Source organism: Hylobates moloch, unplaced genomic scaffold (genome assembly GCF_009828535.3).
Source record: "Hylobates moloch isolate HMO894 unplaced genomic scaffold, HMol_V3 SCAFFOLD_15, whole genome shotgun sequence".
Classification (NCBI taxonomy): domain Eukaryota; kingdom Metazoa; phylum Chordata; class Mammalia; order Primates; family Hylobatidae; genus Hylobates; species Hylobates moloch.
Window position 1 is genome coordinate 29,964,737 of NW_026652290.1, and position 26,775 is coordinate 29,991,511.

Consider the following 26,775-nt stretch of genomic DNA (forward strand, 5'->3'; position numbering starts at 1 on the left):
CTTCAGCTGGCACCCGTGTCGCATGTGAGTTTCCTGGGCAGTAGTAACCCCAAAAGGGCCGCGTCGTCTACAGAAGTGCCACGTTCTCCATGGCCACGTTCTCACTGCTGGGAGAAACAACAGGGGCAGGTCTAACACTCCTTTCTCGGATGCATGGGCGAACAGAAATATCCCTGGACTTCACCTAACGGTGGCCTAAGTACACTTCCCCCGGCTAAGGAGTCACCACACTGATATTCCCGCGACTAATGGTACTTCACAGCGCGAAGTGCCGGAGCGCATCCCGTCGAGGAGAGCATTATGGGGTTGGTAGTCCAGACTGAGGCGCAGATAGGGGTCCTGGAAGCCAAAGAACTACATTTCCCAGCAAGGCCCGCGCAGCAGGGCACGCAGACTGTGTGCGTAAGCGACCAGATTTCCGGGGGCGCCGGGGGCGGGACTTCAGCGGAGGCCGGAGCGAGGCGTCGGGATGCAGCGCCCCGGGCCCTTCAGCACCCTCTACGGGCGGGTCTTGGCCCCGCTGCCCGGGAGGGCCGGGGGCGCGGCCTCCGGCGGAGGAGGGAACAGCTGGGACCTCCCGGGTTCCCACGTGCGGCTGCCGGGGCGTGCACAGTCCGGGACCCGTGGCGGTGCTGGCAACGCAAGCACCAGCTGCGGGGACTCCAACAGCAGCTGCCCGGCCCCCTCCACGATGTCCAAGGCCGAGGAGGCCAAGAAGCTGGCGGGCCGCGCGGCTGTGGAGAACCACGTGAGGGTGAGCACCTCGGGACGTGGGGCGCGGGGCGCATGTCCTTGGCGTGATGGGCTCCTGTTGCGCGTTCTGGGTGCTGCCGGGGCGCGCCTAGCTCCTGGCAGGGCGGGGGCTGAGTGAGAGGGTAGAGGGTGTGCACTTTACCCGAGTTTAGACCCTTCTTCCCTGCTCCTTAAAGACCCTTTAGATGTGGAATCGGTTGGGGGCGAATCTTCTAATGCTTGAGCTTTCTAAAGGCTCCTTGTCCAGCTGGAACAGTTTGCAAAGTGGAGCCTGGTGCTGTCTGATGTTTGGAATGGGGGCTAGAGGCACTTGCCTTGTGGCCTCCTTATCAATAAGTGGAAAATGGTGGGCTTTGGGGCTGCGGAGAGATTTTCATTTCTCTTTACTGACCCAGAAGCTGGCGGAGAGTTGGTTTGCTAGTGCTTTGAAATTTCAGTCGAAGGAGGTTCTGGGCTTGGTGCGCGCCGGCCCCTGAGGGTATTCTTGGAGGGAAGGGAAGTCCCGGGGCTTCAAACTTCCTTCTTTCCATAGGGCGGGGTGGATTAAGTCTGGAGGATGCTAGTTTATTTTTTAAGGCGGGGCTGCAGAGATGCTTAGCTGTTAGGTGGTGGTCCCTACTTGTTTGTTAAGTGGCAGGTGTGGTGCTGTTAGTGGAGTTTTTTTAATCCAAGTGGTTTTGCTGTCACCAATCAAGTATCTTAATTATAATAAGGAAGCCAAGTGGAGTATGTCTGCCCTGTGGTGTAGTTTCCTTGGTCTTATTGGCTTTTTATCTCTCATTTCTACTTATTAGAAAGTGGTATTAGAGTCCCTTTTTTTCTCCGATAATAGTTCGTTTACATTTCTTAATGCTTTACTCTACAAAATTATTTTGCTTAGATAATGTTGGATGAGCTTCACCACAGCCTGTTTGAGTGGGAGTGGACAATGTGGTAACCTGTGGCTCGGCCAGTTCTGTAGAAGGGATATTCCAGTGTGCCCTTCTACCCTTTGCACTGCTACCCCGTTCTGGTGTAGCCTGTTGTAAGTCTGATTGGCAAAAGGATTTTCTATGAGGATTAACAGAGATAATGTAAAATGTGTTAATTTGACCCTACCTTTGGGATTCAGTGCCTCAGTTGTAAAATTGAGACAATAAGCTGAAATTTCAAAATATCTGCATAAAGTGAGTAGCTAATAGATAAATGTAATCCACATGAGAATACAATTAGAAAAGCCCCATATCTAAGTTGTCCTGTTAATGAGTTTACATTAATATTTGGTGGCGCGTCTCCCTGACCTTTGTGTTATAGTTGTGTATTTGATTAAATAAAAATGTGCAAGCCCTGACCTTAGGCTAGAGCCCCAAAACACTGGATTCTGACCACATCATTTCATGAAGTTAGGTGATTTTGGGGGGATCTACAGTGACCTTTTGGGGACATCTGTTAAAATCATGTATGCCCTTCAGGGTTTGGCTTAAAGGCCATTTCCTCCTTTCAGTTTTTCCTTAGCATCCTAAGGAGAGGAAGATTTCTTTTCCGTGATTCTGTAGCACTTCATGCCTCTTATGTGCTTTATGTTGTCTCTCATGTTATGGTCATCTGTGTGTTCGTTTCTTCCAGCCCCTTAAAGGGGAAGCTCCTGGAGGGTAGTTAACCTTCATTTAGCATTGGTCACAGTGGGGCCTGCCCAGTACATGTTTGTTCAATTGTTCAATTCTGTAGCACTTCATACCTCTTATGTGCTTTATGTTGTCTCTCATGTTTTGGTCATCTGTGTGTTCGTTTCTTCCAGCCCCTTAAAGGGTAAGCTCCTGGAGGGTAGTTAACCTTCATTTAGCATTGGACACAGTGGGGCCTGCCCAGTACATGTTTGTCCAATTGTGTGTAGTGTGGACACAAATATGAAAGTGTTGGGGTTATTGGAGGTTCTTTGTATAGAATCTCTGGGGAGTAGGGCTTCCTGTTCCCTAGTCCTTTGGAGTTCCAATATGGTGACCACTTCCATGTCTGAGTGGATGGAAAACATGGAGCGTTCTCAGGTGAATCCTTCGTATAGCCACCCTTGGCTCAGCTCTGTCTGTGTCTGTGGGTGTAGCCACCCAGGATGGGTCGCCATGCAGAACTAGGCTCTTCTGAACGTCTGTAGCCTCATCCCTTTGTTCTCTTTGGAGCCTGGGCTTTGTTTTTTGACTGGCTTGGTTGAGGAAGCTGATGGGCAGTGGTTCTAGTTGGTTAGCAGAAGTAGTATTTCCAAAGTTACTCCATTCGACAAGCTGAGTGAAGTTCTGATGTTGCACATACATGTGGTTTAATATTGCCCATTAGAATGGGGCCACTCCTCTAGCAGGGCCTGTTTGGCAGTCTTCTGCTGTTGGGCCACCTCATAGGCAGCCTTTATTCACCTCTGGTTGGCTTTGGCAAGGGCACTGATTCCTGGGCCAGTCATTTGATTCCAAGGCAGCAGGGATCACATAGGTGAAGAGCTTTAGGCCTGGCAGCGCCTTGCAATTCCTGGTCTCTTCCAAAAGGCAAAGAAGGAGCCTTATACAGAGCTTGTCTGATTCATCCGAATTCACCTCTGTGCCACCTGCCTGCTGGGGACTGTGACTGACATGAATGTATGGCTAAGCTTGGTAACCAGGAGTTTGGTGATTGAATTACTGTAAAGCTAGAGTTCCTAGCTTCAGGTCATGTGTGAAGGTCAAGTTAAGTCTATCTAGTGTGATATTTTAAACACACACACACAATGTTTTTATCCATGGCTCTTGGTTCATAACACTCATAGCCCTTGCTACAGTCTTTTGTTATATTTGGGGTGCTTTAGGGCCCAAAGCAGGCCTCAGAAAACAGAATCTCCCTCTCTTACCTTCTCCTGCCCTCCTTCCACTTGCTCCTTTCTCTCCCCAATGCTTTTCTGTCTTGGAGCTGGCTGTAAAGAAATTCTGTGACCTATGTTGTCTGATTGTATGTCATAAGATCCCCGTTTCAGAAGGGTTCCTGTTCCATACCCTGGAGGAAGGAATGCTGCAGGTGAAGAAGAATCTGAACAGGCAGCCCTTGCAGGGTTTCCCCAGTCAGTCTGCTGGTATTGTATCATGCGCTTTTTGTCCAGTCACATTTCTAGGCCCTTGCAATTCCTGGTCTTTTCCAAGAGCCAATCATACCTATTCGATAAAGTCTCAAAAAAAAAAAAAAAAAAGAAAAGGAAAAAAAGGCTCAAGAGGACAGGGTTTGGAAGCTTCTGGAGAGCAGAACATGTAAAGGTCCCTGGAGGATGGTGTGCCTAGAGAGAGCATGGAAGCTCTGTGCTCCTTCTTACATACCTTTACCTATGCATCTCTTCATCCATATCCTTCATCATAGCCTTTATAATAAACTGGTAAACATGTTTCCCTGAGTTCTGTGAGCCACCCTAGCAAGTTAATCAAACCCAAAGAGAGTGTTGTGGAAACTCCAACTTGAAGCTGTCAAGTCAGAAGTTCTGGAGGCCTGGACTTGCATTTGGTAGGAAGGAGGAGGCAATCTTGGGAGCTGAGCCCTCAACCGGTGGAACCTTATGGTATCTCCAGGTAGAGGGTGTTGAAATTGAATTGGAGGATACCCAGCTGGTGTCTGCTGCAGAGTAGATTGCTTGCTTGGGATATGGAGAGAAATCCCCATACATTTGGTCACAAAAGTCTTCTGTGTTGATGATTGTTGTGGTGTGAGAGCAGAGGAAAAAGTTTGAGTTTTTCCACACTCAGACATAGGCCTTGATAAGACATTTTCTCATTCCCTGAAGATTTTTGTATGTGAGATATTTAGCCATTTTGAATGTTTCTGTGCTGTGATATATCATTTACTTGTCTTGAAGTCCTTGCCTTTGGGGATTGTCCAGGTAGCTAAATAACTTTATTAGACACATTGCCTTCTTGAGAGCATTGGCACAGGTGGAATCCTGACCTAGTGCGAGCTCTGTTCTGACAGCCCAAGCCCCTGATGTATTCAGTGCCTTTGGAACTGTGAGCTAGTAAAAGCAGTTTCCACCAGGTCAGTAACGCAAAAGTTGTTGGATAAAGTCTTCTGTAGGTAGGAGAGGCTATAGAAGCATTTTTAGTATACATGTATGTGGTTGTGGGGACATTAGTATTTGATTTTTTTTTTGGTAACTCTACTTGTTGGTCATTCTTTCTATTCTAGTTACAGATGTAGTCAAACTTTGAGAAGGACCATATCTAATGTAAGGCCTCGGGGCTGACTTTAAGTATTCCTATGGCCTTTGTCCTGTGGGGAATGAAGGATTTTAGTTGTGGCCCTGTTTGTCCTGAGGGCCCTTCAGGACTTGTCTTCTTCCTAAAAAGAAGGTTTTACTGTGGGCTTTCCTTTGTCAAATAAATTAATTGTTAATCAGTTGTTGGAAATTTTAAGAAATTTGAAATAGATTGATGTTTCAGCAAATTGAACTTCCTGAAGTTGCTTATTCGATTGAAATGGCTCATCCCAGCACTTTGGGAGGCAGAGGTGAGAGGATCCCTTGAGGCCAGGAGTTCGAGACTAGCCTGGTTGACAGAGTGAGACTGTGTCTTTTAAAAGAATTAAAAAATTAGCTGGGCATGGTGGCATGTTCCTGTAGTACTAGCTATATGGGAAGCTGAGGCAGTAGGATTGTATGAGCCCAGGAGTTTGAGGATGAGTTTGTGTGTCGGGGGCATTGATATTGTTTATATATGTTTTAAATATATATACGATATACAATGTATCTTGTATATATATTTAAAACAGGTAAAATCACACATATATAAAATGAATATATGTCAAAGATTTTATTTAACTCACTAAATGAATGAGGGAACTGTAAAAGTTATTAGAACCTGTTCATAGGTGTCTTAGTCCACTTTGTGCTGCTATAATAGAATACCTGAGAATGAGTAATTTATAATGAACAGAAATGTTTTGGCTTATACTTCTGGAGGCTACGAAGTCCAATATCAAGGGGCTGGCATCTGGTGAGAGAGACAGATGTTGAAGTGCTGTGGGTGGGCACCAATCCCACCCATGAGGGTGGAGCCCTCTGACCTAATCACCTCTTAAAGGTCCCACTTCTTAATATTGTTATAATGGCAGTTAAGTTTCAACGTGAGTTTTGGTGGAGATGTTCAAAGCATAACAGGAGAAGTCAACCATAAGCTCATATGTAGTAAAAAAAAATCTTAAAATGAATTTAGAAGATCTGTTAATAATTGTATCTCACAGAACACTATTAATTTGCATTTCTATGAACAAAAATTACTTGCTTTGTTAACAGTTTTCTGCAAGTTAAAGTGTATCTCTATACAGTCGTCATATATCTTAGAGACAAAGGCACATACCTTCTTAGAGTCAGACAATACAAGCAGGTTCCAGCATCCCATTGGAAGGATATCCAGTAGTCTCTTTTGCTCATTTCAAAGTCTTAAGTTTTTCCTTACAATATTGAACTCATCTATAAAGTGGGAATAGTGAGTCTCTAGGTCATAAGTGATTGTTGTGAGATTTGGCTTTATATTAACATTTATAAGTCTTCTTGGTAGGTGCTTAATAAATGGTAGCTGCCGCTTTGGTGTTCACTTGGCTTTGCCTTGGAACGGCAGGAGATAGATGTCAGGAAGTTGCTTAGGCACTGAGCTCCATATTAGTTCCTGACTGTTAGTACCCTGATCTCATTTTGCTCTTTGTGGTCTAGTAGACTCAGCTGAGCTTTTACTCTGTCTTTGGTCTGCTTGTAGGTACCTTCTTTGTTTCTTAAGGTGGTAGGCTCAGTATTGCGATGTCTGCTTGTACTTTGTACTCAGGAAGTGCTCTGCATTTATTACGATCCTTCCTATTGCAGATGAAGACTATTTTTCATGTTCTTAACTGAGCCTTTGCCCTCTTCCCATTTTCTCTGAGTCAGGCTCATGCAAAATGAGCACCCCTTGGCGTCACCTAGGCAGATGCTGACATGCTTTATTATTTTGAGGTTACTTCAGGCCCTCTCTTTATCTGCTGACTTTGGGAGAGCTCTAGATGGTGGGCCTGATGTGTCTTGTGGTGCTACCAACTTGAAGGTGCCTGTGGAAGACACTGAAGCCAGAAGCCTTAGCTTCCCTCCCTTACCCAGGCTCCAGGCTCTATTGTTTTTTCTTAGGTGTTTTTCTAATTACCTCCCTGGGGTTGGCCAGAAATCTTTTTCTTTTCTTTCTTCTTCTTCTTTCTTTCTCTCTTTCTTTTTTTTTTTTTTTTTTTTACACACTGTTGCTGGCTTGAAATGTCAGGAATCTTTAAGTGTTTATATGCAGGCCATTTCTGTGAGGGTGACGCAAGTTGCTATTCAGTTGCAAGTAATTGCACCAATTATTTGGTAGAATGTAGGGAGGAAGTGGTGGTGTTGACAGTGTCAGAAATGAAGAGAGGAGGGCCTTGTTGAACATTTGTCCGCCATGCACTGGCTAAAGTACAGCATTGAGGTTCAGTGTTTATGTTCCTATAAAATAGGCACAGTACCTGTCTTGCACCTGTGTTGGTGAATTGCTGTTCATAATAATTTTATAGCTTTAGGAAGTGGGCTGACAAAGGAGTAAAATATGGTATTAATAAGTTTTGTTTCTTCTTCCTCCTTTTTGGCAGAATAACCAAGTGCTGGGAATTGGAAGTGGTTCTACAATTGTCCATGCTGTGCAGCGAATAGGTATGCTCTCTCACTGTCTACTGGATGTTTTGTGTGTGATGATGGGGTAGGGAGGTAGAGGAGAGGGAGGAAGTGGCGCACAGGTTTGGCATTGCCCTTTTGTCTTCAGCAGTACAGAGCTGGAAGGAGGGACTACCTGAGGTCAGTTGAGTGTTTCTGCTCTTTTGTAGAGAGAGGGAATCTTGGGCCTCTTCATCCAACTTTGAAGGACGCCCTTGCCTTTGTTTACTCTGCTCAGCTGGAGGGGAGGAGCGGACTTATCTTGAGGTCCCAATATAATTTTAATCATGTCGATGGCATCCTACCGTTGAGTTCTTTGCATGATCTCAGACTTCCTCAGGCAGATAATTGAGACCACAGTGGGTTTGCCCTGTCCATGACCCTGGAGTGGACGTGGGACTCCTGCCATTGATGGCTGGTTCCTGTAGGTGCTTATTTCACACTGGTTAGGGTGTCTCTATGCTTAGGAAAGACTCAGGAATTATCAGCCCCTATGCCTGCTCAACAGGTTTTACTGCCCTGCTCTTTGTTTGTAAGAATAAAGCCCAGAGGAGAGGCCTGCCTGAATGCTGAATTCTTCTAGGTGCCAAGGGGCAGAGCCCAGGAGGTAAAGTCCAGGAACACTTTGTTATCAAGGAGTGGTTTTAGTGCTGGTGTGATGGCTTCTGGAAGCCTTCTCATTGGCCAAATAGCAGCTTTTGTGTTATATACCTTTCAATCTTAACCAAGTATCTGGAGAGTACTTTCAGGGCACAGGAGTGACTATGGATTTTATAATAGTGGCACCCAAATCTCCCAAGATGCACTCAGTGATTAAAAAGACATGAAATTTTAATATGAGTTTTTTCCTGAAGTCTTTTTTTTTTCTTTTTTTAAATCAAACTTTCCTGAAAGGTACAAATCCAAATTGAAAAAATAAATCTCCTTTAGCCACTCTCTGGGGCCTACAAATAAGTATATTTTTCACTAAAATGCAAAAGTAAAGTTCTGGCTTTTTCCTAGAAGAGGCAATATAGGGGAGTTAAGACTGTGTGGCTACACAGCCTGGGATCATGTCCTAGCTGTGCTCCTTATTGGCGGTATAACTACCAAGTTATGTTACCTCTCTGAACCTCAGTTGCCTTATCTACAAAATGGGGAAAATAATTTAACTTACCTTTTGGGTTTTTAGGATTAAGAGTTCGTATATACAAAGTTCTTAGAATGTTGTCAGGCACATAACAATGGCAAACACTGACACTGCTTTCTGTGGTTAGTACTTACCTCTCCATGCTTTCTTGTGTCCCTGTCTTCTGATGTGTGAAGTACAGTCACCAGCTTTCCCACCAAGGAGGGGGACACAGGATGAAAGGCAGCTGTCTTTGGGAAATAGACCTTCCCTTGTCTGTTGGATTTGAGCAAACACATATGACAAGAAAAATAAAGTAGGGAGAGTGAAAAACTGCCAATATGGCTTTTGTTTCCACAGCTGAAAGGGTGAAGCAAGAGAATCTGAACCTCGTCTGTATTCCCACTTCCTTCCAGGTATGTGCTGCTTTCTATCTGCATTGTGACAGCTTCTGCTGTATCTTCTGGTTCCCCGGGGTTGTGGACCCATGGCCTTGTCTTGTACCTCAAGGTTGTTCTAGGTCAGAGAGTCCAGGAATAGGAGAGTTTATTGACCAAGTATTCCTTCTTGGAATTGTAGTTTTAGGTGCATTTGTTTAATCACTCGGTGAATATTTCACTGCATGTTGAGTTTAGGCACTACGGAGTATGCAGAGATGGCCAGGTAGTCTCTCTCCTCAAGGAATATTATTTCTATTTATAGGTGAAAAAAGTCAGGCTAGGCCAGGTGTGGTGGCTCGTGCCTGTAATCCCAAGTACTTTGGGAGGCCAAGGTAGGCAGATCACTGGAGCCCAGGAATTCAAGACCAGCCTGGACAGTATGGTGAAAGCCTGCCTCTACAAAAAATACAAAAATTAGCTGGGTGTGGTGGCTTGTACCTGTAGTTCCAACTATGTGGGAGGCTGAGGCGGGAGGATCTCCCTTGAGCCCAGGAGGTCCAGGCTGCATTGAGGTGTGATTGTGCCAGTGCACTCCAGCCTGGGCGACAGAGTGGGACTCTGTCTCAAGAAAAAAAAAATCAGTCTAAAAGGAATTAAGCAATGTGTTAGTAATGTAAGTACATCATAAAATAGTAGGAGCTGATGGAGGAAAGCAGTGGAGCCAGTTAAATATAGGGAGAGATAAGGAAAGAGAGGTTTTGGGAAGTGGAAGGGAAGACAGTTGCTCAGATGGAGCCAACTCTTATCCCTCATCTGGCCATTGCAGGGAGGAGTATGTGTATAATCTCTCATTGGATTAGTCAAGGTGATACTATGCACTGGGGTAGGAGATGAGATTTATGAGTGACTGATGCTCCTGGGACTTTATGGACTTAGGCTTGGATAGCTGGGTTTCTTAGGAAACCCTCCCAATCCTAGAGGCACAGAATGCTGGCAGCCCGCAGCCAGCTCTGGTGAAGGGAAAGAGGTTAAGGTTCCCTCTAAACTAGACTGGCCTCAGCTTAACGGTAGGGAGTAAGGCAGAGATTCCAGGTAGACAGGTTAGGGAGTTGCATAGTGCATACTATTGGAGCTTCCTTCATGTTAAATCTCTCGGAGATCTTAAACAAGGTGGATGGCCACCCAGGGGACTGAAGGCAGTATCTTAAGTGTTGTATATTGCTTTTTTATTTTTATTTTTTATTGTTTTTTAATCCTGCTGTCTTGAGGAGACATTTTTAAAGCCTCAGTGGCTTGTGGTGGATTTTCTTACTCTTTTGAAAAGCTAAGTATCTAATTTTTCCAACTGACTTGATCATCAAGTATTTTTATTTCTTAGTTAATAAATTACATTGGTGTTTATTTTTAAAGTTATATATGCACGTGGATTGAAGAAACAAATAATTCAAGTCTTTTTATTTAAAAGAAAAAAAAAGCACAGTACCCTCACTTTCCCCGAGATGACCACTACCTAGAAAGCACACTCTTCTCACCTCCCACCCCTGACCTCCAGTATTTCTTGCTCTTTACATGGACATACTTTTAGCTCTTTTAGGTGATTGGATATTTGCTCCAGTATTTTGAAACTACATGCTTTTCTTGCTGTTTTTAAATTTTTCTCAACTAGGTTGACCCAAAATGTTAAAATAACAGCCACTATAGATTTAAGTCAAAGTTAATTTTATTCTGAGCCAAGTTTGAGGACTATAGGCCAGGGACACAGACTCAGAGCAAACTGGGAGCGTGTCCCTTTCTGTTGTAATTCAGTAGGTCAGAATTAGAGGAAAGAGTATGTTGGATAAAACAGACAATAGAAGACCACCCTTAACATACGTTCTGTGGCCATAGTTCAAATTGATGAGCTAACATAATTTTAGCTGGAGTTTTATTCTTTTGGTAACATTTTTGCAGTATTTATAATATTTGTAACATAGGAATATTAGAAAGATAATCAACAATATTATGAGCAACTTAGAGGTCCACTGAGGTAAAGACAATGAAGTAAAGAAACAATTATCATAGAAAAGAATCTTGAACATAGATTTTGATAGTCTGTGACTAATTAAATTTCCTCCCTTTGTATTTGTACTTTATGATATCTTTGCATTTAGAACTGTAATTAGCTGATGATTTATAATGTCTAATTGCTTGTCTGTCTTCTGCTGGGAGTACAATTTGAGGAGGGTTGAGTTCCAATTTTCTAATTTTCGTTATCATAACTATTATTTCATCATAAAAGTAACTTTCCTGTTAACCCAGTATTGTACCAAATGGCAGTATAATTTAAATCAAATGTTGTCTGGTTGCAAATAAGATCTAAAACAGCTACAGTCTCATTTATCCTCCCTTTCTAATGAAAGCATCCTTTTCCTATTGTATTAGTCCATTTTCATGCTGCTGATAAAGACATACCTGAGACTGGGCAATTTACAAAAGAATGAGGTTTAATTGGACTTACAGTTCCATGTGGCTGGGGAAGCCTCACAATCATGGCAGAAGGCAAGGAGGAACAAGTCTCGTTTTACGTGGATGGCAGCAGACAAAGAGAGAATGAGGAAGACACAAAAGCGGAAACCCCTGATAAAACCATCAGATCTCATGAGACTTACTTATTACTATGAGAACAGTATGGAGGAAACCACGCTCATGATTTAATTATCTCCAACCAGATCGCTCCCACAACACATGGGAATTACGGGAGTACAATTCAAGATGAGCTTTGGGTGGGGACACAGAGCCAAACCATATCATTCCACCCCTGGCTCCTGCCAAATCTCATGTCCTCACATTTCGAAACCAATCATGCCTTCCCAGTAGTCCCCAAAGTCTTAGCTCATTTCAGCATTAACTCAAAAGTCCACAGTCTGAAGTCTCATCTGAGACAAGGCAAGTCCCTTCTGCCTATAAGCCTATAAAATCAAAAGCAAGCTGGTTATTTCCCAGATACATTGGGGGTACAGGTATTGAGTGAATACACCCATTCCAAATGGGAGAAACTGGCCAAAACACAGGGGCTACAGGTCCCATGCAAGTCTGAAATCCAGGATGGGCAGTCAGATCTTAAAGCTCCAAAATGATCTCCCTTGTCTCCATGTCTCACATCCAGGTCATGCTGATGCTAGAGGTGGGTGCCCATGGTCTTGGGCAGCTCCCTTCCTGTGGCTTTGCAGGGCACAGCCTCCCTCCTGGCTGGCATTGAGTGTCTGCAGCTTTTCCAGGTGCATGGTGCAAGCTGTCAGTGGATCTACTATTCTGGGGTCTGGAGGACGGTAGCCCTTTTCTCACAGCTCCACTAGGCGGTGCCCCAGTAGAGACTCTGTTTAGGGGCTCCAACCCCACATTTTCCATCCACACTGCCCTAGCAGAAGTTCTCCATGAGAGCCCCACCCCTGCAGCAAACTTCTGCCTGGGCATCCAGGTATTTCCATACATCTCCTGAAACCTAGGCAGAGGTTCACAAACCTCAGTTCTTGACTTCTGTCCTCCTGCAGTGTCAACACCACATGGAAGCTGCCAAGGCTTGGGGCTTGCACCATCTGAAGCTATGGCCCGAGCTCTACATTGGCCCCTTTCAGCCAGGGGTGGAGCGGCTAGGACGCAGGGCATCAAGTCTCTAGGCTGCACACAGCTCAGGGACCCTGGGCCTGGCCCACAAAACCACTTTTTTCTCTCAGGCCTCTGGGCCTGTGACGGGAGGGGCTTCTGTGAAGACCTCTGACATGCCCAGGTGACATTTTCCCCACTGTCTTGGGGATTAACATTTGGCTCCTCCTTACCTATTCAGATGTCTGCAGCCGGCTTGAATTTCTCCTTAGAAAAGGGGACTTTCTTTCCTATCGCATTCAGGCTGCAAATTTTTCAAACTTTTATACTCTGTTTCCCTTTTAAAACAATGCTTTTAACACCACCCAAGTCACCTCTCGAATGCTTTGCTGCTTAGAAATTTCTTCTGCCAGATACCTTAAATCATCTTTCTCAAGGTCAAAGTTCCACAAATCTCTAGGGCAGGGGCAAAATGCTGTCAGTCTCTTTGCTAAAACAACGAGTCACCTTTGCTCCAGTTCCCAACAAGTTTTTCATCTCCGTCTGGACCTTATTGTCCATATGGCAGTCAGCATTTTGGGCAAGGCCATTCAACAAGTCTCCAGACTTTCCCACGTTTTTCTGTCTTCTGAACCCTCCGAACTGTTCCAACCTCTGCCTGTTACCCAGTTCCAAAGTCACTTCCATATTTTTGGATATCTTCTCAGCAGCGTCCCACTCTGCTGGTACCAATGTACTGTATTAGTCTGTTTTCACACAGCTGATAAAGACATACCTGAGACTGGGCAATTTATAAACGAAAGAGGTTTAACTGGACTTGCAGTTCCACGTGGCTGGGGAAGCCTCACAATCATGGCAGAAGGCAGGAAGGAGCAAGTCCCATCTTACATGGATGGCAGCAAGCAGAGAATGAAGAAGATGCAAAAGCAGAAACCCCTGATAAAACCATCAGATCTCATGAGACTTATTCACTACCACGAGAAGAGTATGGAGGAAACTGCCCTTATGATTCAATTGTCTCCCACCAGGTTCCTCCCACAATACATGGCAATTATGGGAGTGCAATTCAAGATGAGATTTGGGTGGGGACACAGAGCTAAACCATATCACCTGTGTACCATATATTATATTGAGCAGGGTATAGAAATTAAGGGTCATCTCTCTCACCACTCCCGTTCAACATAGTATTGGAAGTTCTGGCCGGGGCCATCAGGCAAGAGAAAGAAAGGGTATTCACATAGGAAGAGAGGAAGTCAAACTGTCTCTGTTTGCAGATGACATGATTCTGTATCTAGAAAACCCCATCATCTCAGCCCAAAAGCTCCTTAAGCTGATAAGCAACTTTAGCAAAGTCTCAGGATACAAAATCAATGTGCAAAAATCACAAGCATTCCTATACACCAACAGTAGACAAGCAGAGAGCCAAATCATGAATGAACTCTCATTCACAATTGCTACAAAGATAATAAAATACCTAGGAATACAGCTAGCAAGGAAAGTGAAGGATCTCTTCAAGGAGGACTACAAACCACTGCTCAAGGAAATGAGAGGACACAAATGGGAAAACATTCCATGCCCATGGATAGGAAGAATCAATATCATGAAAATGGCCATACTGCCCAAAGTAACTTATAAATTCAATGCTGTTCCCATTAAACTACCATTGACATTCTTCACATAATTAGAAAAAAACTACTCTAAAATTCAGATGGAACCAAGAAAGAGCCTGTATAGCCAAGACAGTCCTAAGCAAAAAGAACAAAGCTGGAGGCATCACGCTACTGGACTTCAAACTATAGTAACCAAAACAATAACCAAAACAGCATGGTACTGGTACAACAACAGACACACAGACCAATGGAGCACAGTAGAGATCTCAGAAATAAGACTGCACGTCTACAACCATCTGATCTTTGATAAACCTGATAAAAGCAATGGGGAAAGGATTCCCTATTTAGTAAATGGTGCCGGGAGAACTGGCTAACCATATGCAGAAATTGAAACTGGACCTTTTCCTTACACCTTATATGAAAATTAACTCTAGATGGATTAAAGAACTTAAATGTAAAACCCTAGAAAATGAAAAACACTATAAAAACCCTAGAAGAAAATACCATTCAGGACATAGGCACGGGCAAAGATTTCATGACAAAAACATCAAAAACAATTGCAACAAAAGCCACTATTGACAAATGGGATCTGATTAAACTAAAGAGCTTCTGCACAGCAAAAGAAACTATCATCAGCATGAACAGACAATCTATAGAATGGGAGAAAATTTTTGCCATCTATCCATCTGGCAAAGTTCTAATATCTAGAATCTACATGGAACTTAAACAAATTATAAGAAAAAAACAAACAGGGCCGGGTGCGGTGGCTCACGCCTGTAATCCCGGCACTTTGGGAGGCCGAGGTGGGCAGATCACGAGGTCAGGAGATCGAGACCAGCCTGGCTAACACGGTGAAACCCCGTCTCTACTAAAAATACAAAAAAATTAGCTGGGCGAGGTGGCGGGTGCCTGTAGTCCCAGCTACTCGGGAGGCTGAGGCCGGAGAATGGCATGAACCTGAGGGGCGGAGCCTGCAGTGAGCCGAGATCGCACCCCTGCACTCCAGCCTGGGTGACAGAGCGAGACTCCGTTTCAAAAAAAAAAAAAAAAACAGAAAAAACAATCCTGTTAAAAAATGGGCAAAGGATGTGAACAGACACTTCTCAAAAGAAGACATTTATGTGGCCAGCAAACATATGAAAAAAAGCTCAACATCACTAATCATTGGAGGAATGCAAATCATAAGCACAATGAGATACCATCTCACGCTGGTCAGAATGGCAATTATTAAAAAGTCAAGAAACAACAGATGTTGAGGAGGCTGTGGAGATAGGAATGCTTTTACATTGTTGGTAGGAATGTAAATTAGTTCAACTATTGTGGAAGATGGTGTGGTGATTCCTCAAAGACCTAGAGCCAGAAATATCGTTTGACTCAGCAATCCTATTACTGAGTATATACCCAAAAGAATATAAATCGTTCTGTCCTAAAGATACATGCACATGTATGTTCATTGCAGCACTATTCATAATATTGAAGACATGGAATCAACCCAAATGCCACCAATGATAGACTGGATAAAGAAAATATGGTACATATACACCATAGAATACTATGCAGCCATAAAAAGGAACTATATCATGTCCTTTTCAGGGACATGGATAGAGCTGGAAGCCATTATCCTCAGCAAACTAACACAGGAACGGAAAAGTAAACACTGCATGTTCTCACTTATAAGTTGGAGCTGAACAGTGAGAACGCATGGATGCAGGGAGGGGAACAACACATACTGGGGCCTGTCTAGGGGATGCGGGGGGAGGGAGAGCATCAGGATAAATAGCTAATGCATGCGGGGCTTAATATCTAGGTGATGGATTGATAGATGCAGCAAACCGCCATGGCACACATTTACCTAGGTAACAAACCTGCACATCCTGCACATGTATCCTGGAATTTTAAATTAAATTAAGAAAAAAGAAATTAAGGGTCATATTTATATGATTTCAGGATTCCAAACATTTTGGGGACAGCACCAACTTCCTGAATTTGTTTACGATGTAGAATTGAAATTGGACTCCAAGTATTATTTAATATGGCCTTTCAATTCCCCACTGGGAAAATATGGGTATTATTAAAAAAAATCTCTATTCCTACTATCACTATGTTATATGTCTAGTTATTATCTATGTGGGGTGCTAATGCTGTAAGAGTACAGTGAATTAAGCTACATATTCTTGGTAGTAATTTTCCAGGAAGAAGAGGGTTCATATGTTTATGCATAAATATATACCTTGTGTTTCTGCATCCAAAATGGTAGGGCACATTTTAGAGACCACTTCAGTTTCCATTTGGATTAGCATGGTCAGTAAACCTTGTTGAGTTTGGACGCATGCAATTTTCCATCACTGGGTTTTGGCATGGCTCCTTGTTAGTTGAGTAGTTGATTTACCTACTTAACAATAGTGTCATTATCTTTTTGTGTAGCTTCCCAACCCATACGTTCCTTCTGAAGGAATATTTCTTTTAATCTATTTAGACTGTAAGTATTGATTTTTCTTGTGATTTTTTTTTTTTTTTTGGTCGTTGTTAAATACACTTTTAGCTTGTCCTGACATCTCAAGTCCTGCCTTTATTGGACCTAAGGTTCTTTTTGCTTTAGTTGGCGAGTGCTGTTTTATCCACCAAACATGTTGTTGCCATTGAGCGTTTATAATGGAAGTGCAATTTGAGTACCGGTTACAAACTCAATAATGTTGCGTGCTCCAAGTTAAGGTGAGAGGAGCAGCAGTTACCCCTAGATACAGTTTAGTTTGAGTACACTGTAAGGCTTCTCACATTCTCCCTGGTAACATTCCCAAGTATCCTCTGGTGGTACTCTTGTCCACCAAGTAGCTCTCATTATTTGATTTCCAGTTTCATTAGAATTGTGTAGACCAGTCACAAAAACAAGGTCCCTGACTCCTAGGACGAGATACTATGGCAAGGCACATAAGCTGCAGCTAAATGTCTTCCAGGAGTTTGTATAGTAAGTGTATAGTAAGTGATCATCTGTATTCACAGTAACATAGTGATCTATTTGTAAAGTGTTAAAAATTGCCAGACCAGGCATGGAATTGGGAAGAACTTCCTGGATATCTTTCCCTAAGTGGGGGCCTCTTGATAGTTTATTATGCCTGAAAAACTGGTGCCATGGGCTATAGGAACATTGGACTGATTCTAAGAAGTTGATGTCAGGGTTCCAGTATCTTCTTGATATTGAAAAAATGTTTGTCCTACTTTCACATCAGTTAGATTAGCAATTTCCCTTAAGAGGAATGGGGATCAAACAAATGAGGGGGTGTTAGTAGAAATTCAGTCATCATGCAGGAAAATACAAACACAAAAGGTATATGCAGAAGAAATTCATTGTGAGTTCAGGCCTGGTCTGGTAATTTGGGCAATGTTATCTATCAGGTCTTGTCTGCTTCCCATCCTCAGAGGTGTCAGGAATCGTAGAGATCTTTAATTGGAGGTCTCCAGTGGACTTATAAGTTCATTTAGTTGTTGGAGCTTTCTTTAAATGAGAAATGTGAATCCAGGAGTCAACTCCTTCAAGTTTTGCTGCACAGCAATTAGTTAACAATACCTGATAGAGTCCTTTACAGTGAGGTTCAAGTGAGTCTTTTAGTTGATGTCGTTTCCAAAAAAAAGGTCCCTTGGCTAGACATTATGGTATTTAAGATCTTCTTCTCCCAGGAGTATACTGTAAAAAGAATATTAATTTATTTTGGGGAAAGAAGTTTAGTTAAGCCTTGACAATAACTGAGTATAGCACCTTTCAATAAAATTGGTTCATATAAATTGCTATCCTGTTTCATAGGTTGACTTGTAATTATCTTGTAAGTGGGTAATTGATGTTTTCCAAGAGAAGTTGCTCTTGGGTTAAGCAAAACCAGTGGAAGAGCCTTTGGCCCAGTATGAAAAGCTTTTGTTAATTTTGCCAAATGGATTTTTTTTTTTTTTTTTTTTGAGAAGGAGTCCCGCTCTGTCGCCCAGGCTGGAGTGCATTGGCGTGATCTCGGCTCACTTTGCAGCAAGCCCCACCGCCTCCTGGGTTCGTGCCATTCTCCTGCCTCAGTCTCCCGAATAGCTGGGACTACAGGTGCCCGCCACCACGCCTGGCTAATTTTTTGTATATTTAGTAGAGATGGGGTTTCACCATGTTGGCCAGGATGGTCTCGATCTCTTGACCTCGTGATCCACCTGCCTGGGCCTCCCAAAGTGCTGGGATTACAGGCGTGAGCCACCGCGCCCAGCCAGCCAGCTGGAACTTTTATTATTCGATTTATTTGTTCCACCAATCCAGAAGACTAAGGATGGTATACATAATGAAAATGTTGGAAAATGGGCCAGATTTTACAAGTTGAGTGGACTGTCTTTCTAGTAAAATGAGTTCTTCTATCACTGTGTAATTTGGAAGGAATTCCCCAAGAGGGAATTATTTGCTTCAACGATATTTTCCTCCTGCGTGTGCTATGACTCTTCTACAAGGAAATGTTTCAACTCAGTGAGAGAACATGCAAATCATAACCAGTACCTATTTATAATCCTAGGCTGGAGGTAATTGGATAAAATCCACTTGCCAGATATCAAAAGGTCTGGTGGGCAAAGGAAAATGCCCTTGATATCCATGAAGAGGCTGTCCTGGATTATGTTTAGGACAAACTGCACATTTAGCATAAGTCTTATGAGCCGACTGTGGGTGACTGTTTCCAGTAATAATTGTTTTTCTTAGGCAGTCATTTTCTGAGGTCCCTAGTGAGTGAGCTGATAGAAATGTTGTAATACAGGAAATTGAAATAAATTCCAAAGGCAAAACAAGTCTGTTGTTTCGTCCATACTATAATTTGCAAGTGGGGGAAAAGTGTGTCTCCTTTGTTAGCCATATCTGCTTTTCCTTCTCTGAACCCTTTTCTTGAGCCACTTGGAGTTCCTTTTCAATGGAGCTCATTTAAAAAATATATAGCCACATGTATAGTTTTATCTGATATTAGTGTTAGAGCAGCCTTTGGCTGCTGCATCAACAAAATACTTTTTCTCTGAAGGGCTGAGTTTGGAGTGTCCAAGAATCTTAATAATAGCCTCTTTTTTTTTTTTTTTTTTTTCTGGAAATTCCTTAGTAGGGGCTCTAAGTTCTGTCTTGTCCTGGGGGTCTAAACTACTGAAGGTTCTCCCTTTGGGTCAGGACTTTCTCTGAAAGGTGCTATCAAAACTTCTGTGGGTAGAGGAGGGAGTAGGGAACATCTGATCTGGGCAAGGCAGTTCTTTTTTTTTTTTTTTTTTTTTTTTGAGACAGGGTCTTGCTCTGTCACCCAGGCTGGAGTACAGTGGCATGATCACAGCTCACTGCAGCCTCGGTCTCCTGGGCTCAAGCGATCCTCCTGCCTCAGCCTCCTGAGTAGCTGGGACTACAGGCACATGCCACCATGCCTAGCTTTTTAAAAATTTTTTGTAGAGACAATGTCTCACTATGTTGTGCAGGCTGGTCTCGAACTCCTGGGCTCAAGTGATCCACCCACCTCAGCCTCCCAAGGTGCTGAGATTACAGATATGAGCCACTGCGCCTGGCCAAGGCAGTTCTGAAAGCAAAGAATAAGAGGGTTCTGAAGGAGCAGGCAGAGGGGAGGAGGTGAGACAGTGGAAACATGAGACAATTTTTTCAGTCAAGAAAGTTTCCAAGATCTTGTCGTTCACCTCCTGTATGGAAGCAATTTTATCATTATTTCTTTTAGAAGCTTTTAAAAACCATTGTAGTAACTATCCCATTCTTTGTGTTTAATTTTAAAGCCACTCCTCCCAGTTGTGCACGTAAATAATTCAATTTTGGGGTCTTGAATGAGCCCCATTTTGGCCAAGTTAAGCTAATTTAATTTTTAGTGATGTTGGTTCAATGAGTCAAAAAATTTATAAGATGAGGTGCTATAATTTTTAGTCACAAGCCTAGATGGTATCTTGGAAGATGGTAACTCTCCTTCAATAGCTTCAACTTCAGATGTCTTGTTTTAAATGTCTCTCCTCCCTTCTCCCTTGTCTGCACCAGATTAAGAATGTGTTCAGGGTCAAAAATGTGTTGCTTATGAGCTTCCCTTCTCAGGCTTACCCCTGAGTTGGTCTGCTCTCTTATGTGTTTCAGGAGAAACTCGCCTGCTGAAGCAGTGAGGTGCCCCGAATGCTAGGTGACCAGCCTATTATGAAAGTTCCCTGGAGGAGCTATTACCACTTAAGTGTTTTTCTGTTGATGGTGAAGCCCTTTGGAACCACTGCATGTCATGAGGAATCTTCTCTGACCTTCCACAAGATTCTTTGTCACCTAAAAATACCTGAGATTCGGGCTGGTGGGTGCAAGCACCCTTTATATTCGGAGCAATATTTATCTCTGTTGCTCTTATATAGAATGTAAAGGATTGATGCAGACAAAGGAGCTTTTGAAAAGAAAAACACTCAGCTAGTCAAAGAAACCACCACAAGGTGGTCAAGCTATAGCTTGGTTTTATACATTTTAGGGAAACATAACACATCTATCCGCACATGTAACATGTACTTTGGATCAGTCTGGAAAGGTGGGACAACTTGAAGCTCAAGGGCAGAGTTGGGGCTTCCAGGTCATAGCTACATTCAAAGATTTTCTGACTGGCAATTGGTTGAAATAATTATTATCTAAAGACCTGGGATCAATAGAAGGCAATGTTTGGGTGAAGATAAGGGGTTATGGAGACCAAAGTTCTTATTTATGTAGATGAAGCTTTTAGGTAGCAGGTGTCAGAATAGATTGTAAATGTTTCTTACCAGACTTAAAAAGTGCCAGAGTCTTAATTAATTTTCCCCTGGGTCAAGGAAAAGACCTGGAAAGGGAAGGGGATTCTTTACAGAACGTAGATTTTTTTTTCCCTACAAGAGACAGCTTTACTGGGCTATTTCAAAATACGTCAAAGAAATACATTTTAGGGTAAAATACAGTTTCTTTCAGGACCTGCTGTCATGTGATTCTATACTAGAATCGGTGGAATTTGGTGTCTTATTGCTACAAATAGTTTTGTTCATCTTAAGATCTGTTTTAGCTGGGAGTGGTGGCTTGTGCTTGTAATCTTAATACTTTGGGAGGCTGAGGTGTGAGGATTGTTGGAGCTCAGTTTGAGACCAGCCTGGGCAACATAGTGAGACCCTATTTCTGAAAAAAGATTAAGAACAAAAATCTGTCTTAATGTTAATGCTCATCAGTTGTGCCTGAATTCCGAAGGGAAGATGGTATAATGAGGCATATCCAACTCCCCTTTCCCATCATGAGCTGAACTTGATTTTCAGGTTTTCTTTGGAATGCCCCTGGCTGAGAGTAGGGGTCCATCAGTCAGTTGGGAGGCATAGAATTTTGTTTTTGGTTTACAATGTATATAGGGTAAAAAGTTAACCAGTATGCAGGTGTTTCAGGATCTGGAGAGAAATGATTGATTTTCTCCTGCATTTGTGCTTCATCTGATAGGCAAGACGGTTATAGTCAGCGCATGTTAGTGAAATGTTTGGCAAATTCCAGCCTTGCAAGTGAGAGTTCATCTTTAATTCATAGGCGTAGGTTCTTTTACCTGTGTGTTCAACCTGCAGCCATCTTGAGCTGCTTTTAAAATTCTTTCAGATTTTCTTTTTCTGACAACTTTAGGTAATTGTAATTCTAAATGGATAAATGGAAGATGAACATTTACTTATTCTTTACCTTGTCCTCACAGTTCATCATCCCTCTCCTCTCCTAATTGTCCCAGTTCAGTTACATTTTAGTTAGGTTTTACTTGGTTTTTACAGAATTGTAATTGTGCAAGAACCACACAGTGTGTTATGTATGATTACTTTTCCTTGCCTGCCCAATATTTTGTTTTCCCCAAAGTGGTGAAATCTGTTTTTTCCAGCACAGTGGGTATTCCACTCCATCAATTTCATCTGCTTTATGAAGGCTGTTTGGGTCGTCCGGGATGGTCAACTGTAAGCTGCTGTACTTGGCTGCACTCTTGGGGTCTCCCTTCACAGTCAGGAAATTTCTTTCTCTTTTCTCTTGTTTTGGGTTGCCCTTGCTGCTGCTGCTGCTTTTTTTTTTTTTTTTTTAAGACGGTGTCTTGCTCTTGTCACCCAGGCTAGAGTGCAATGGCGTAATCTCAGCTCACTGCAACCTCCACCTCCCGGGTTCAAGCAATCCGCCTGCCTCAGCCTCCCAAGTAGCTGGGAGTACAGGTGCCCTCCACCATGCCCAGCTGATTTTTTTGTATTTTTAGTAGAGACGAGGTTTTACTATCTTGGCTATGACATTTTGGATGTCTGAATATATATAGAGAGAGAGATGTTTTTCAAGCTACGAGTAGGACTTTTTTTTTTTTTTTTTTGAGACAGTGTCTTCTCACTGTCACTGACACTGGAGTGCAGTGGTGCATTCTTGATTCACTGCAGCCTTGACCCCTTGGCCTCTAGCCATCAACCTCCTGAGTAGCTGGAATACAAATGTGTGCCTCCACACCTGGCTAAGAAAATATGTTTATGCGACTTTTCCTCAGTCAATCATTTGACTCTGTAGAGCACTATGTTAAATACTTTCTTAGGAATCATATAGGCATTTCTCTGTTGTCTTCTGGTTTTTAATTTGCTGTTGAGGGGGTAGTACCCTTCTGATTTGTGATCCTTTGTATGAAATCTATTTTTAATTCTCTAAGGACTCACGTACCCTTTTATTATCTTGCTTTTCTCCAGCATTCCGAAAACACCATGATGTGTGTCTTGGTGTGGATCTATTTTCGTTCAGTGCGCTGCGCACTTGCTGGGACAGCTCATCATGCGTATTCACACTCTGCAATTTTGGGAGTATTTTCCCTATTATTTATTTCATTTTTCTTCCCTCTGTTTTTATTGGTTCATCTTTCTGGGACCCTTCTGTGACTTTGGTGCTTGTGGACTGTCTTATTTTGTCCCTTTGCTTCATTTTTAGCTTTGCCTTTTTCTGACCCTTTTATTGCGCTTTCTTTGTTCTTATGTGTTCAGTTTCTAACAGCTCTTTTTTGTTTTCTGAAAATTTTTCTTAGTAGGATCTTGTTCTTGTTTTATGGTGTTTTTTTTTTTTTTTCAATGTCTTCACTGGGGATGTTAATGATTTTTTGTTTAAGGGACTTCTTCTTGTACAAGTTTCCTCAGTTGTTTTTTCCAGTTCATGGGAGGTACACTTCACAGTAACATTCATTCCTTTTAAGTATAATTTTTAGTTTTGACAAGCACAGTCATGTAACAACCAACACAATGAAAATATTGTTGAATTGTTTGGTCTTTTAAATTATGTCTGTTCCCTATCTGCTCATTTTTTGTTTTTGTTTTGTTTTTTTGTTTGTTTATTTTTGTTTGTTTTTTTGTTTTTTTTTTTTGACGGAGTTTCACTCTGTCGCCCAGAATGGAGTGCAGTGGTGCGATCTGGGCTCACTGCAACCTTCACCTCCTGGGTTCAAGTGATTCTCTTGTCTAAACCTCCAAGTAGCTGGGATTACAGGCGCCTGCCACCATACCCGGCTAATTTTTTTGTATTTTTAGTAGAGACGGGGGGTTTCACTGTGTTGGCCGGGCTGGTCTCGAACTCCTGGTCTCAAGTGATCTGCCTGTCTTGGCCTCCGAAAGTGCTGGGATTACAGTTGTGAGCCACTGTGCCCAGCCCCTGTCTGCTCCTTTGAAGAGTGCTGGGCTACCTGATTGTCAGTCAGCTCTCAAGATGAGGATTGTCTGTCAGGCCATTACCTTGGGGAACTCCTGATGTCAGATCATTTGTCTTTCCCCTGGCTGATCAGATGTCCTAGAGAAGGCTGCCCCATTTCTTTTTGGGAGGAGTATGCATAGTTACTCATGGCCTGGCAGTCAAGTAGGTAAAGAGGACTAGAAGATGTCTGTCAGTATTCTGGATGTAAACTTGCTTTCAATTCTCTTGTTTTCAATACAATACCTGTGGTAGATGAGAGAAAGTGCCTACAATATTTTGCAGCATCTCCTGAACCTGGGCATGAACATGTGACTTGTTTGTCAGCCACCGAGTTCTGGGATAGCTGCTGTGCAGCAGTAGCTCACTGATAGGGTACCCTTGTCCTCAAATGTGCTTGGCCACTCAGTTCTAAGACCAGTGTTTGACCTTCTCTAGAGAATCAGCATGCTGTTTTGGGAGTATAGAGGGAGGATTAGAGGTATAACAAGTTTTAAATTAGCCTTTCAACCAATATTCTCTTCTTTTCACTCCTACCGTAACCACACAATAGGTTTGTCCCTTAATGCACACAGCAAGTCAATATGCAGAGACACTGGGTTGCAGCAGAGAAAGGTTTAGCCATAGGGCCACCAATCAAGGAGACAAGAGGAATCCTCAAATCCATCTCCCTGAGTAGCTGAGGGCTGGGGATTTTAAGGGTTTTGGAATGGGTTGAAGTGTGGAGATGATTGGAAAGTGTAGGGTGAAGTCAAGGGACAGGAGAGGAAGAAACAGTATTCTCATGCTGATTTTGTTCGTCTTAGATGGGAAGGGAGGCTTCACACTGGTTGATGTCAACCATTCAGCTGGAATTCAGGATCTGAAAAAATCATAAGCAATTCTTAAAAGCCTTATGATTCTAATTAATGTCAGAGATCCCATCTATAAGAACAATGGGGGATGCAATTAATTCTTAAAAGCCCATGACTCTAATGTCAGAAATTCTATCTATAGGAACAGTGAGGATACAAGTGATCAGTATCTAGAGCTACATGACTTTTGGTTACAAGGAAGTGGGCCAAAGTGCAGCCTGATTAATGCTTAATTATAACTATATTTTTGTTCAGAATTCTTGTTAACCCTGTGAGGTTGGCTTCACATCCTGGAGTTGAAAATATCACTGCTTCCTGAAACTTTTGGGAGGTTCTGTGGTATTTTAGTTACTTGTTAGCTTTCTTTAGTACTGGTCTAGGTTTTTTGTTTCTTATTCCTGCATTTACCGTTGTCCATCAGTGTTCCAGCTTTTAAAATTTGTTGCTATTTTCTCCTCTTTGGTGAGGTTTATGCCTTTAAGAAAAAATCCTTTATTGTAGTTTCAGAGAGGTTTTGAGAAGGAGCTGTGAAAGGAAAATAAATCTCGCACCCCCAAATCACTAAGCCAAGGGAAAAGTCAAGCTGGGAACTATGTCAGGCAAACCTGCCTCCCATTTTCTTTCTAACTAAGATAGCTACAAAATTAAAAACCTACATACCTCCCTCAAAATTTGCCCACAAGGAAATTCCTTGTGGACAAAAGACAGAACTCAAAGTCATCCCTCTGAGGCTCACCTGAGACAAATCCATATCTGATTGCTTCCTTTGCCCTATTGTTTATGTAAAAATGCAGATATTGAGCTAGACTAAATTGTGTATTCAGTGGATAGCCCCTCGAGGACTCAAAAGAATGCAGTCTTTTGTCTGTTATCTACTTATGACCCGGAAGACCCCTTCCCCACCTCAAGTTGTCCTGCCTTATCAGACTGAACCTAGGTACATCTGATAGATATTGATTGATGTCTCATGTCTCCCTAAAATGTATAAAAGCAAGCTGTACCCCAACCACCTTGGGGCACATGTCAGGACCTCCTGAGTCTCTGTCACAGGCACGTTCTTAACCTTGGCAAAGTAAACTTTCTAAATTGATTGCGACCTGTCTCCGATACAGGTGTACAGAGCTGAGCTAAATGCAAGTGTTCAAACTGCCATCTTTACCTGGAAGTTTGGTCCTGTGTTTTTAAGATAGCACTCCTCACCCAACTGTGTTTTATGGTGATAATTGATAACAGTGTATCCAGACTGGAAAATGCTGGCCCATTCCAGTTAACTGGGTGGAGGAGTCATTGAGAGTTCACAGGGCCTTTTAAAATTCACTTGTTCAGGTTACTTTTTTTCCCATTCAAACGTAAACTTATTTTTGTGTGAAGTTTAGCCAGATACGGACTCCGGAAATGGTTGAAAGGAAGTCAAAATATTTTGTGGGGGCCAAGAGAAAACTTCCCCTTTGCCCTCTGAAGATTCACTGAAAATTACTGACAAAAGGCATACAAGTGTGTTTGATCATTGTTTTATGTGGCACAAGTGCCTTCAGAATGAAGATCCAAAGATCAGAGGAAACTCTCCATTTTTATGCTTAGGTTGAACAAAGTATGGACAGCCATGTAGCGATACGATTGAACAAAAAGGATATGATTTAATGCTAGTAGATACAAACTGAGTTGAGAAACCCAGCAAGACCCTCGGTTTAGATCCTTCCTGGTCTCAGGCCGGGCGCAGTGGCTCACGCTTGTAATCCCAGCACTTTGGGAGGCCGAGGCGGGCGGATCACGAGGTCAGGAGATCGAGACCACAATGAAACCCCGCCTCTACTAAAAATACAAAAAATTAGCCGGGCGTGGTGGCGGGCGCCTGTAGTCCCAGCTACTTGGAGAGGCTGAGGCAGGAGAATGGCATGAACCTGGGAGGCGGAGCTTGCAGTGAGCCGAGATTACGCCACTGCACTCCAGCCTGGGCGACAGAGCGAGACCCCGTCTCAAAAAAATAAAAAATAAATAAAATAAAATAAAATAGATCCTTCCTGGTCTCTCTGCAGCACTCCCTCCTTCTTGGTATGGGGCAGAACCATCTTTGGAATGGGGGTCTTATGACCTACAGTCAGACAAAATAGGTGACATAATTTCTTTATGTCC

At 42.8% G+C, this 26,775-nt stretch overlaps 1 protein-coding gene across 1 annotated transcript in view; it reads left to right on the forward strand.

Annotated features, from left to right (window-relative positions):
* The first annotated feature begins 440 nt into the window (after positions 1–440).
* RPIA (ribose 5-phosphate isomerase A) overlaps positions 441–26,775 on the forward strand; it is a 66,039-nt gene continuing 39,704 nt past the window's right edge. The window contains exons 1-3 of the mRNA XM_032177053.2: positions 441–754; positions 7,363–7,423; positions 8,892–8,947. Coding sequence (XP_032032944.1) covers positions 470–754; positions 7,363–7,423; positions 8,892–8,947 — 402 coding nt within the window. The 5' untranslated portion in view covers positions 441–469. The remainder of the gene's footprint in view (positions 755–7,362; positions 7,424–8,891; positions 8,948–26,775) is intronic.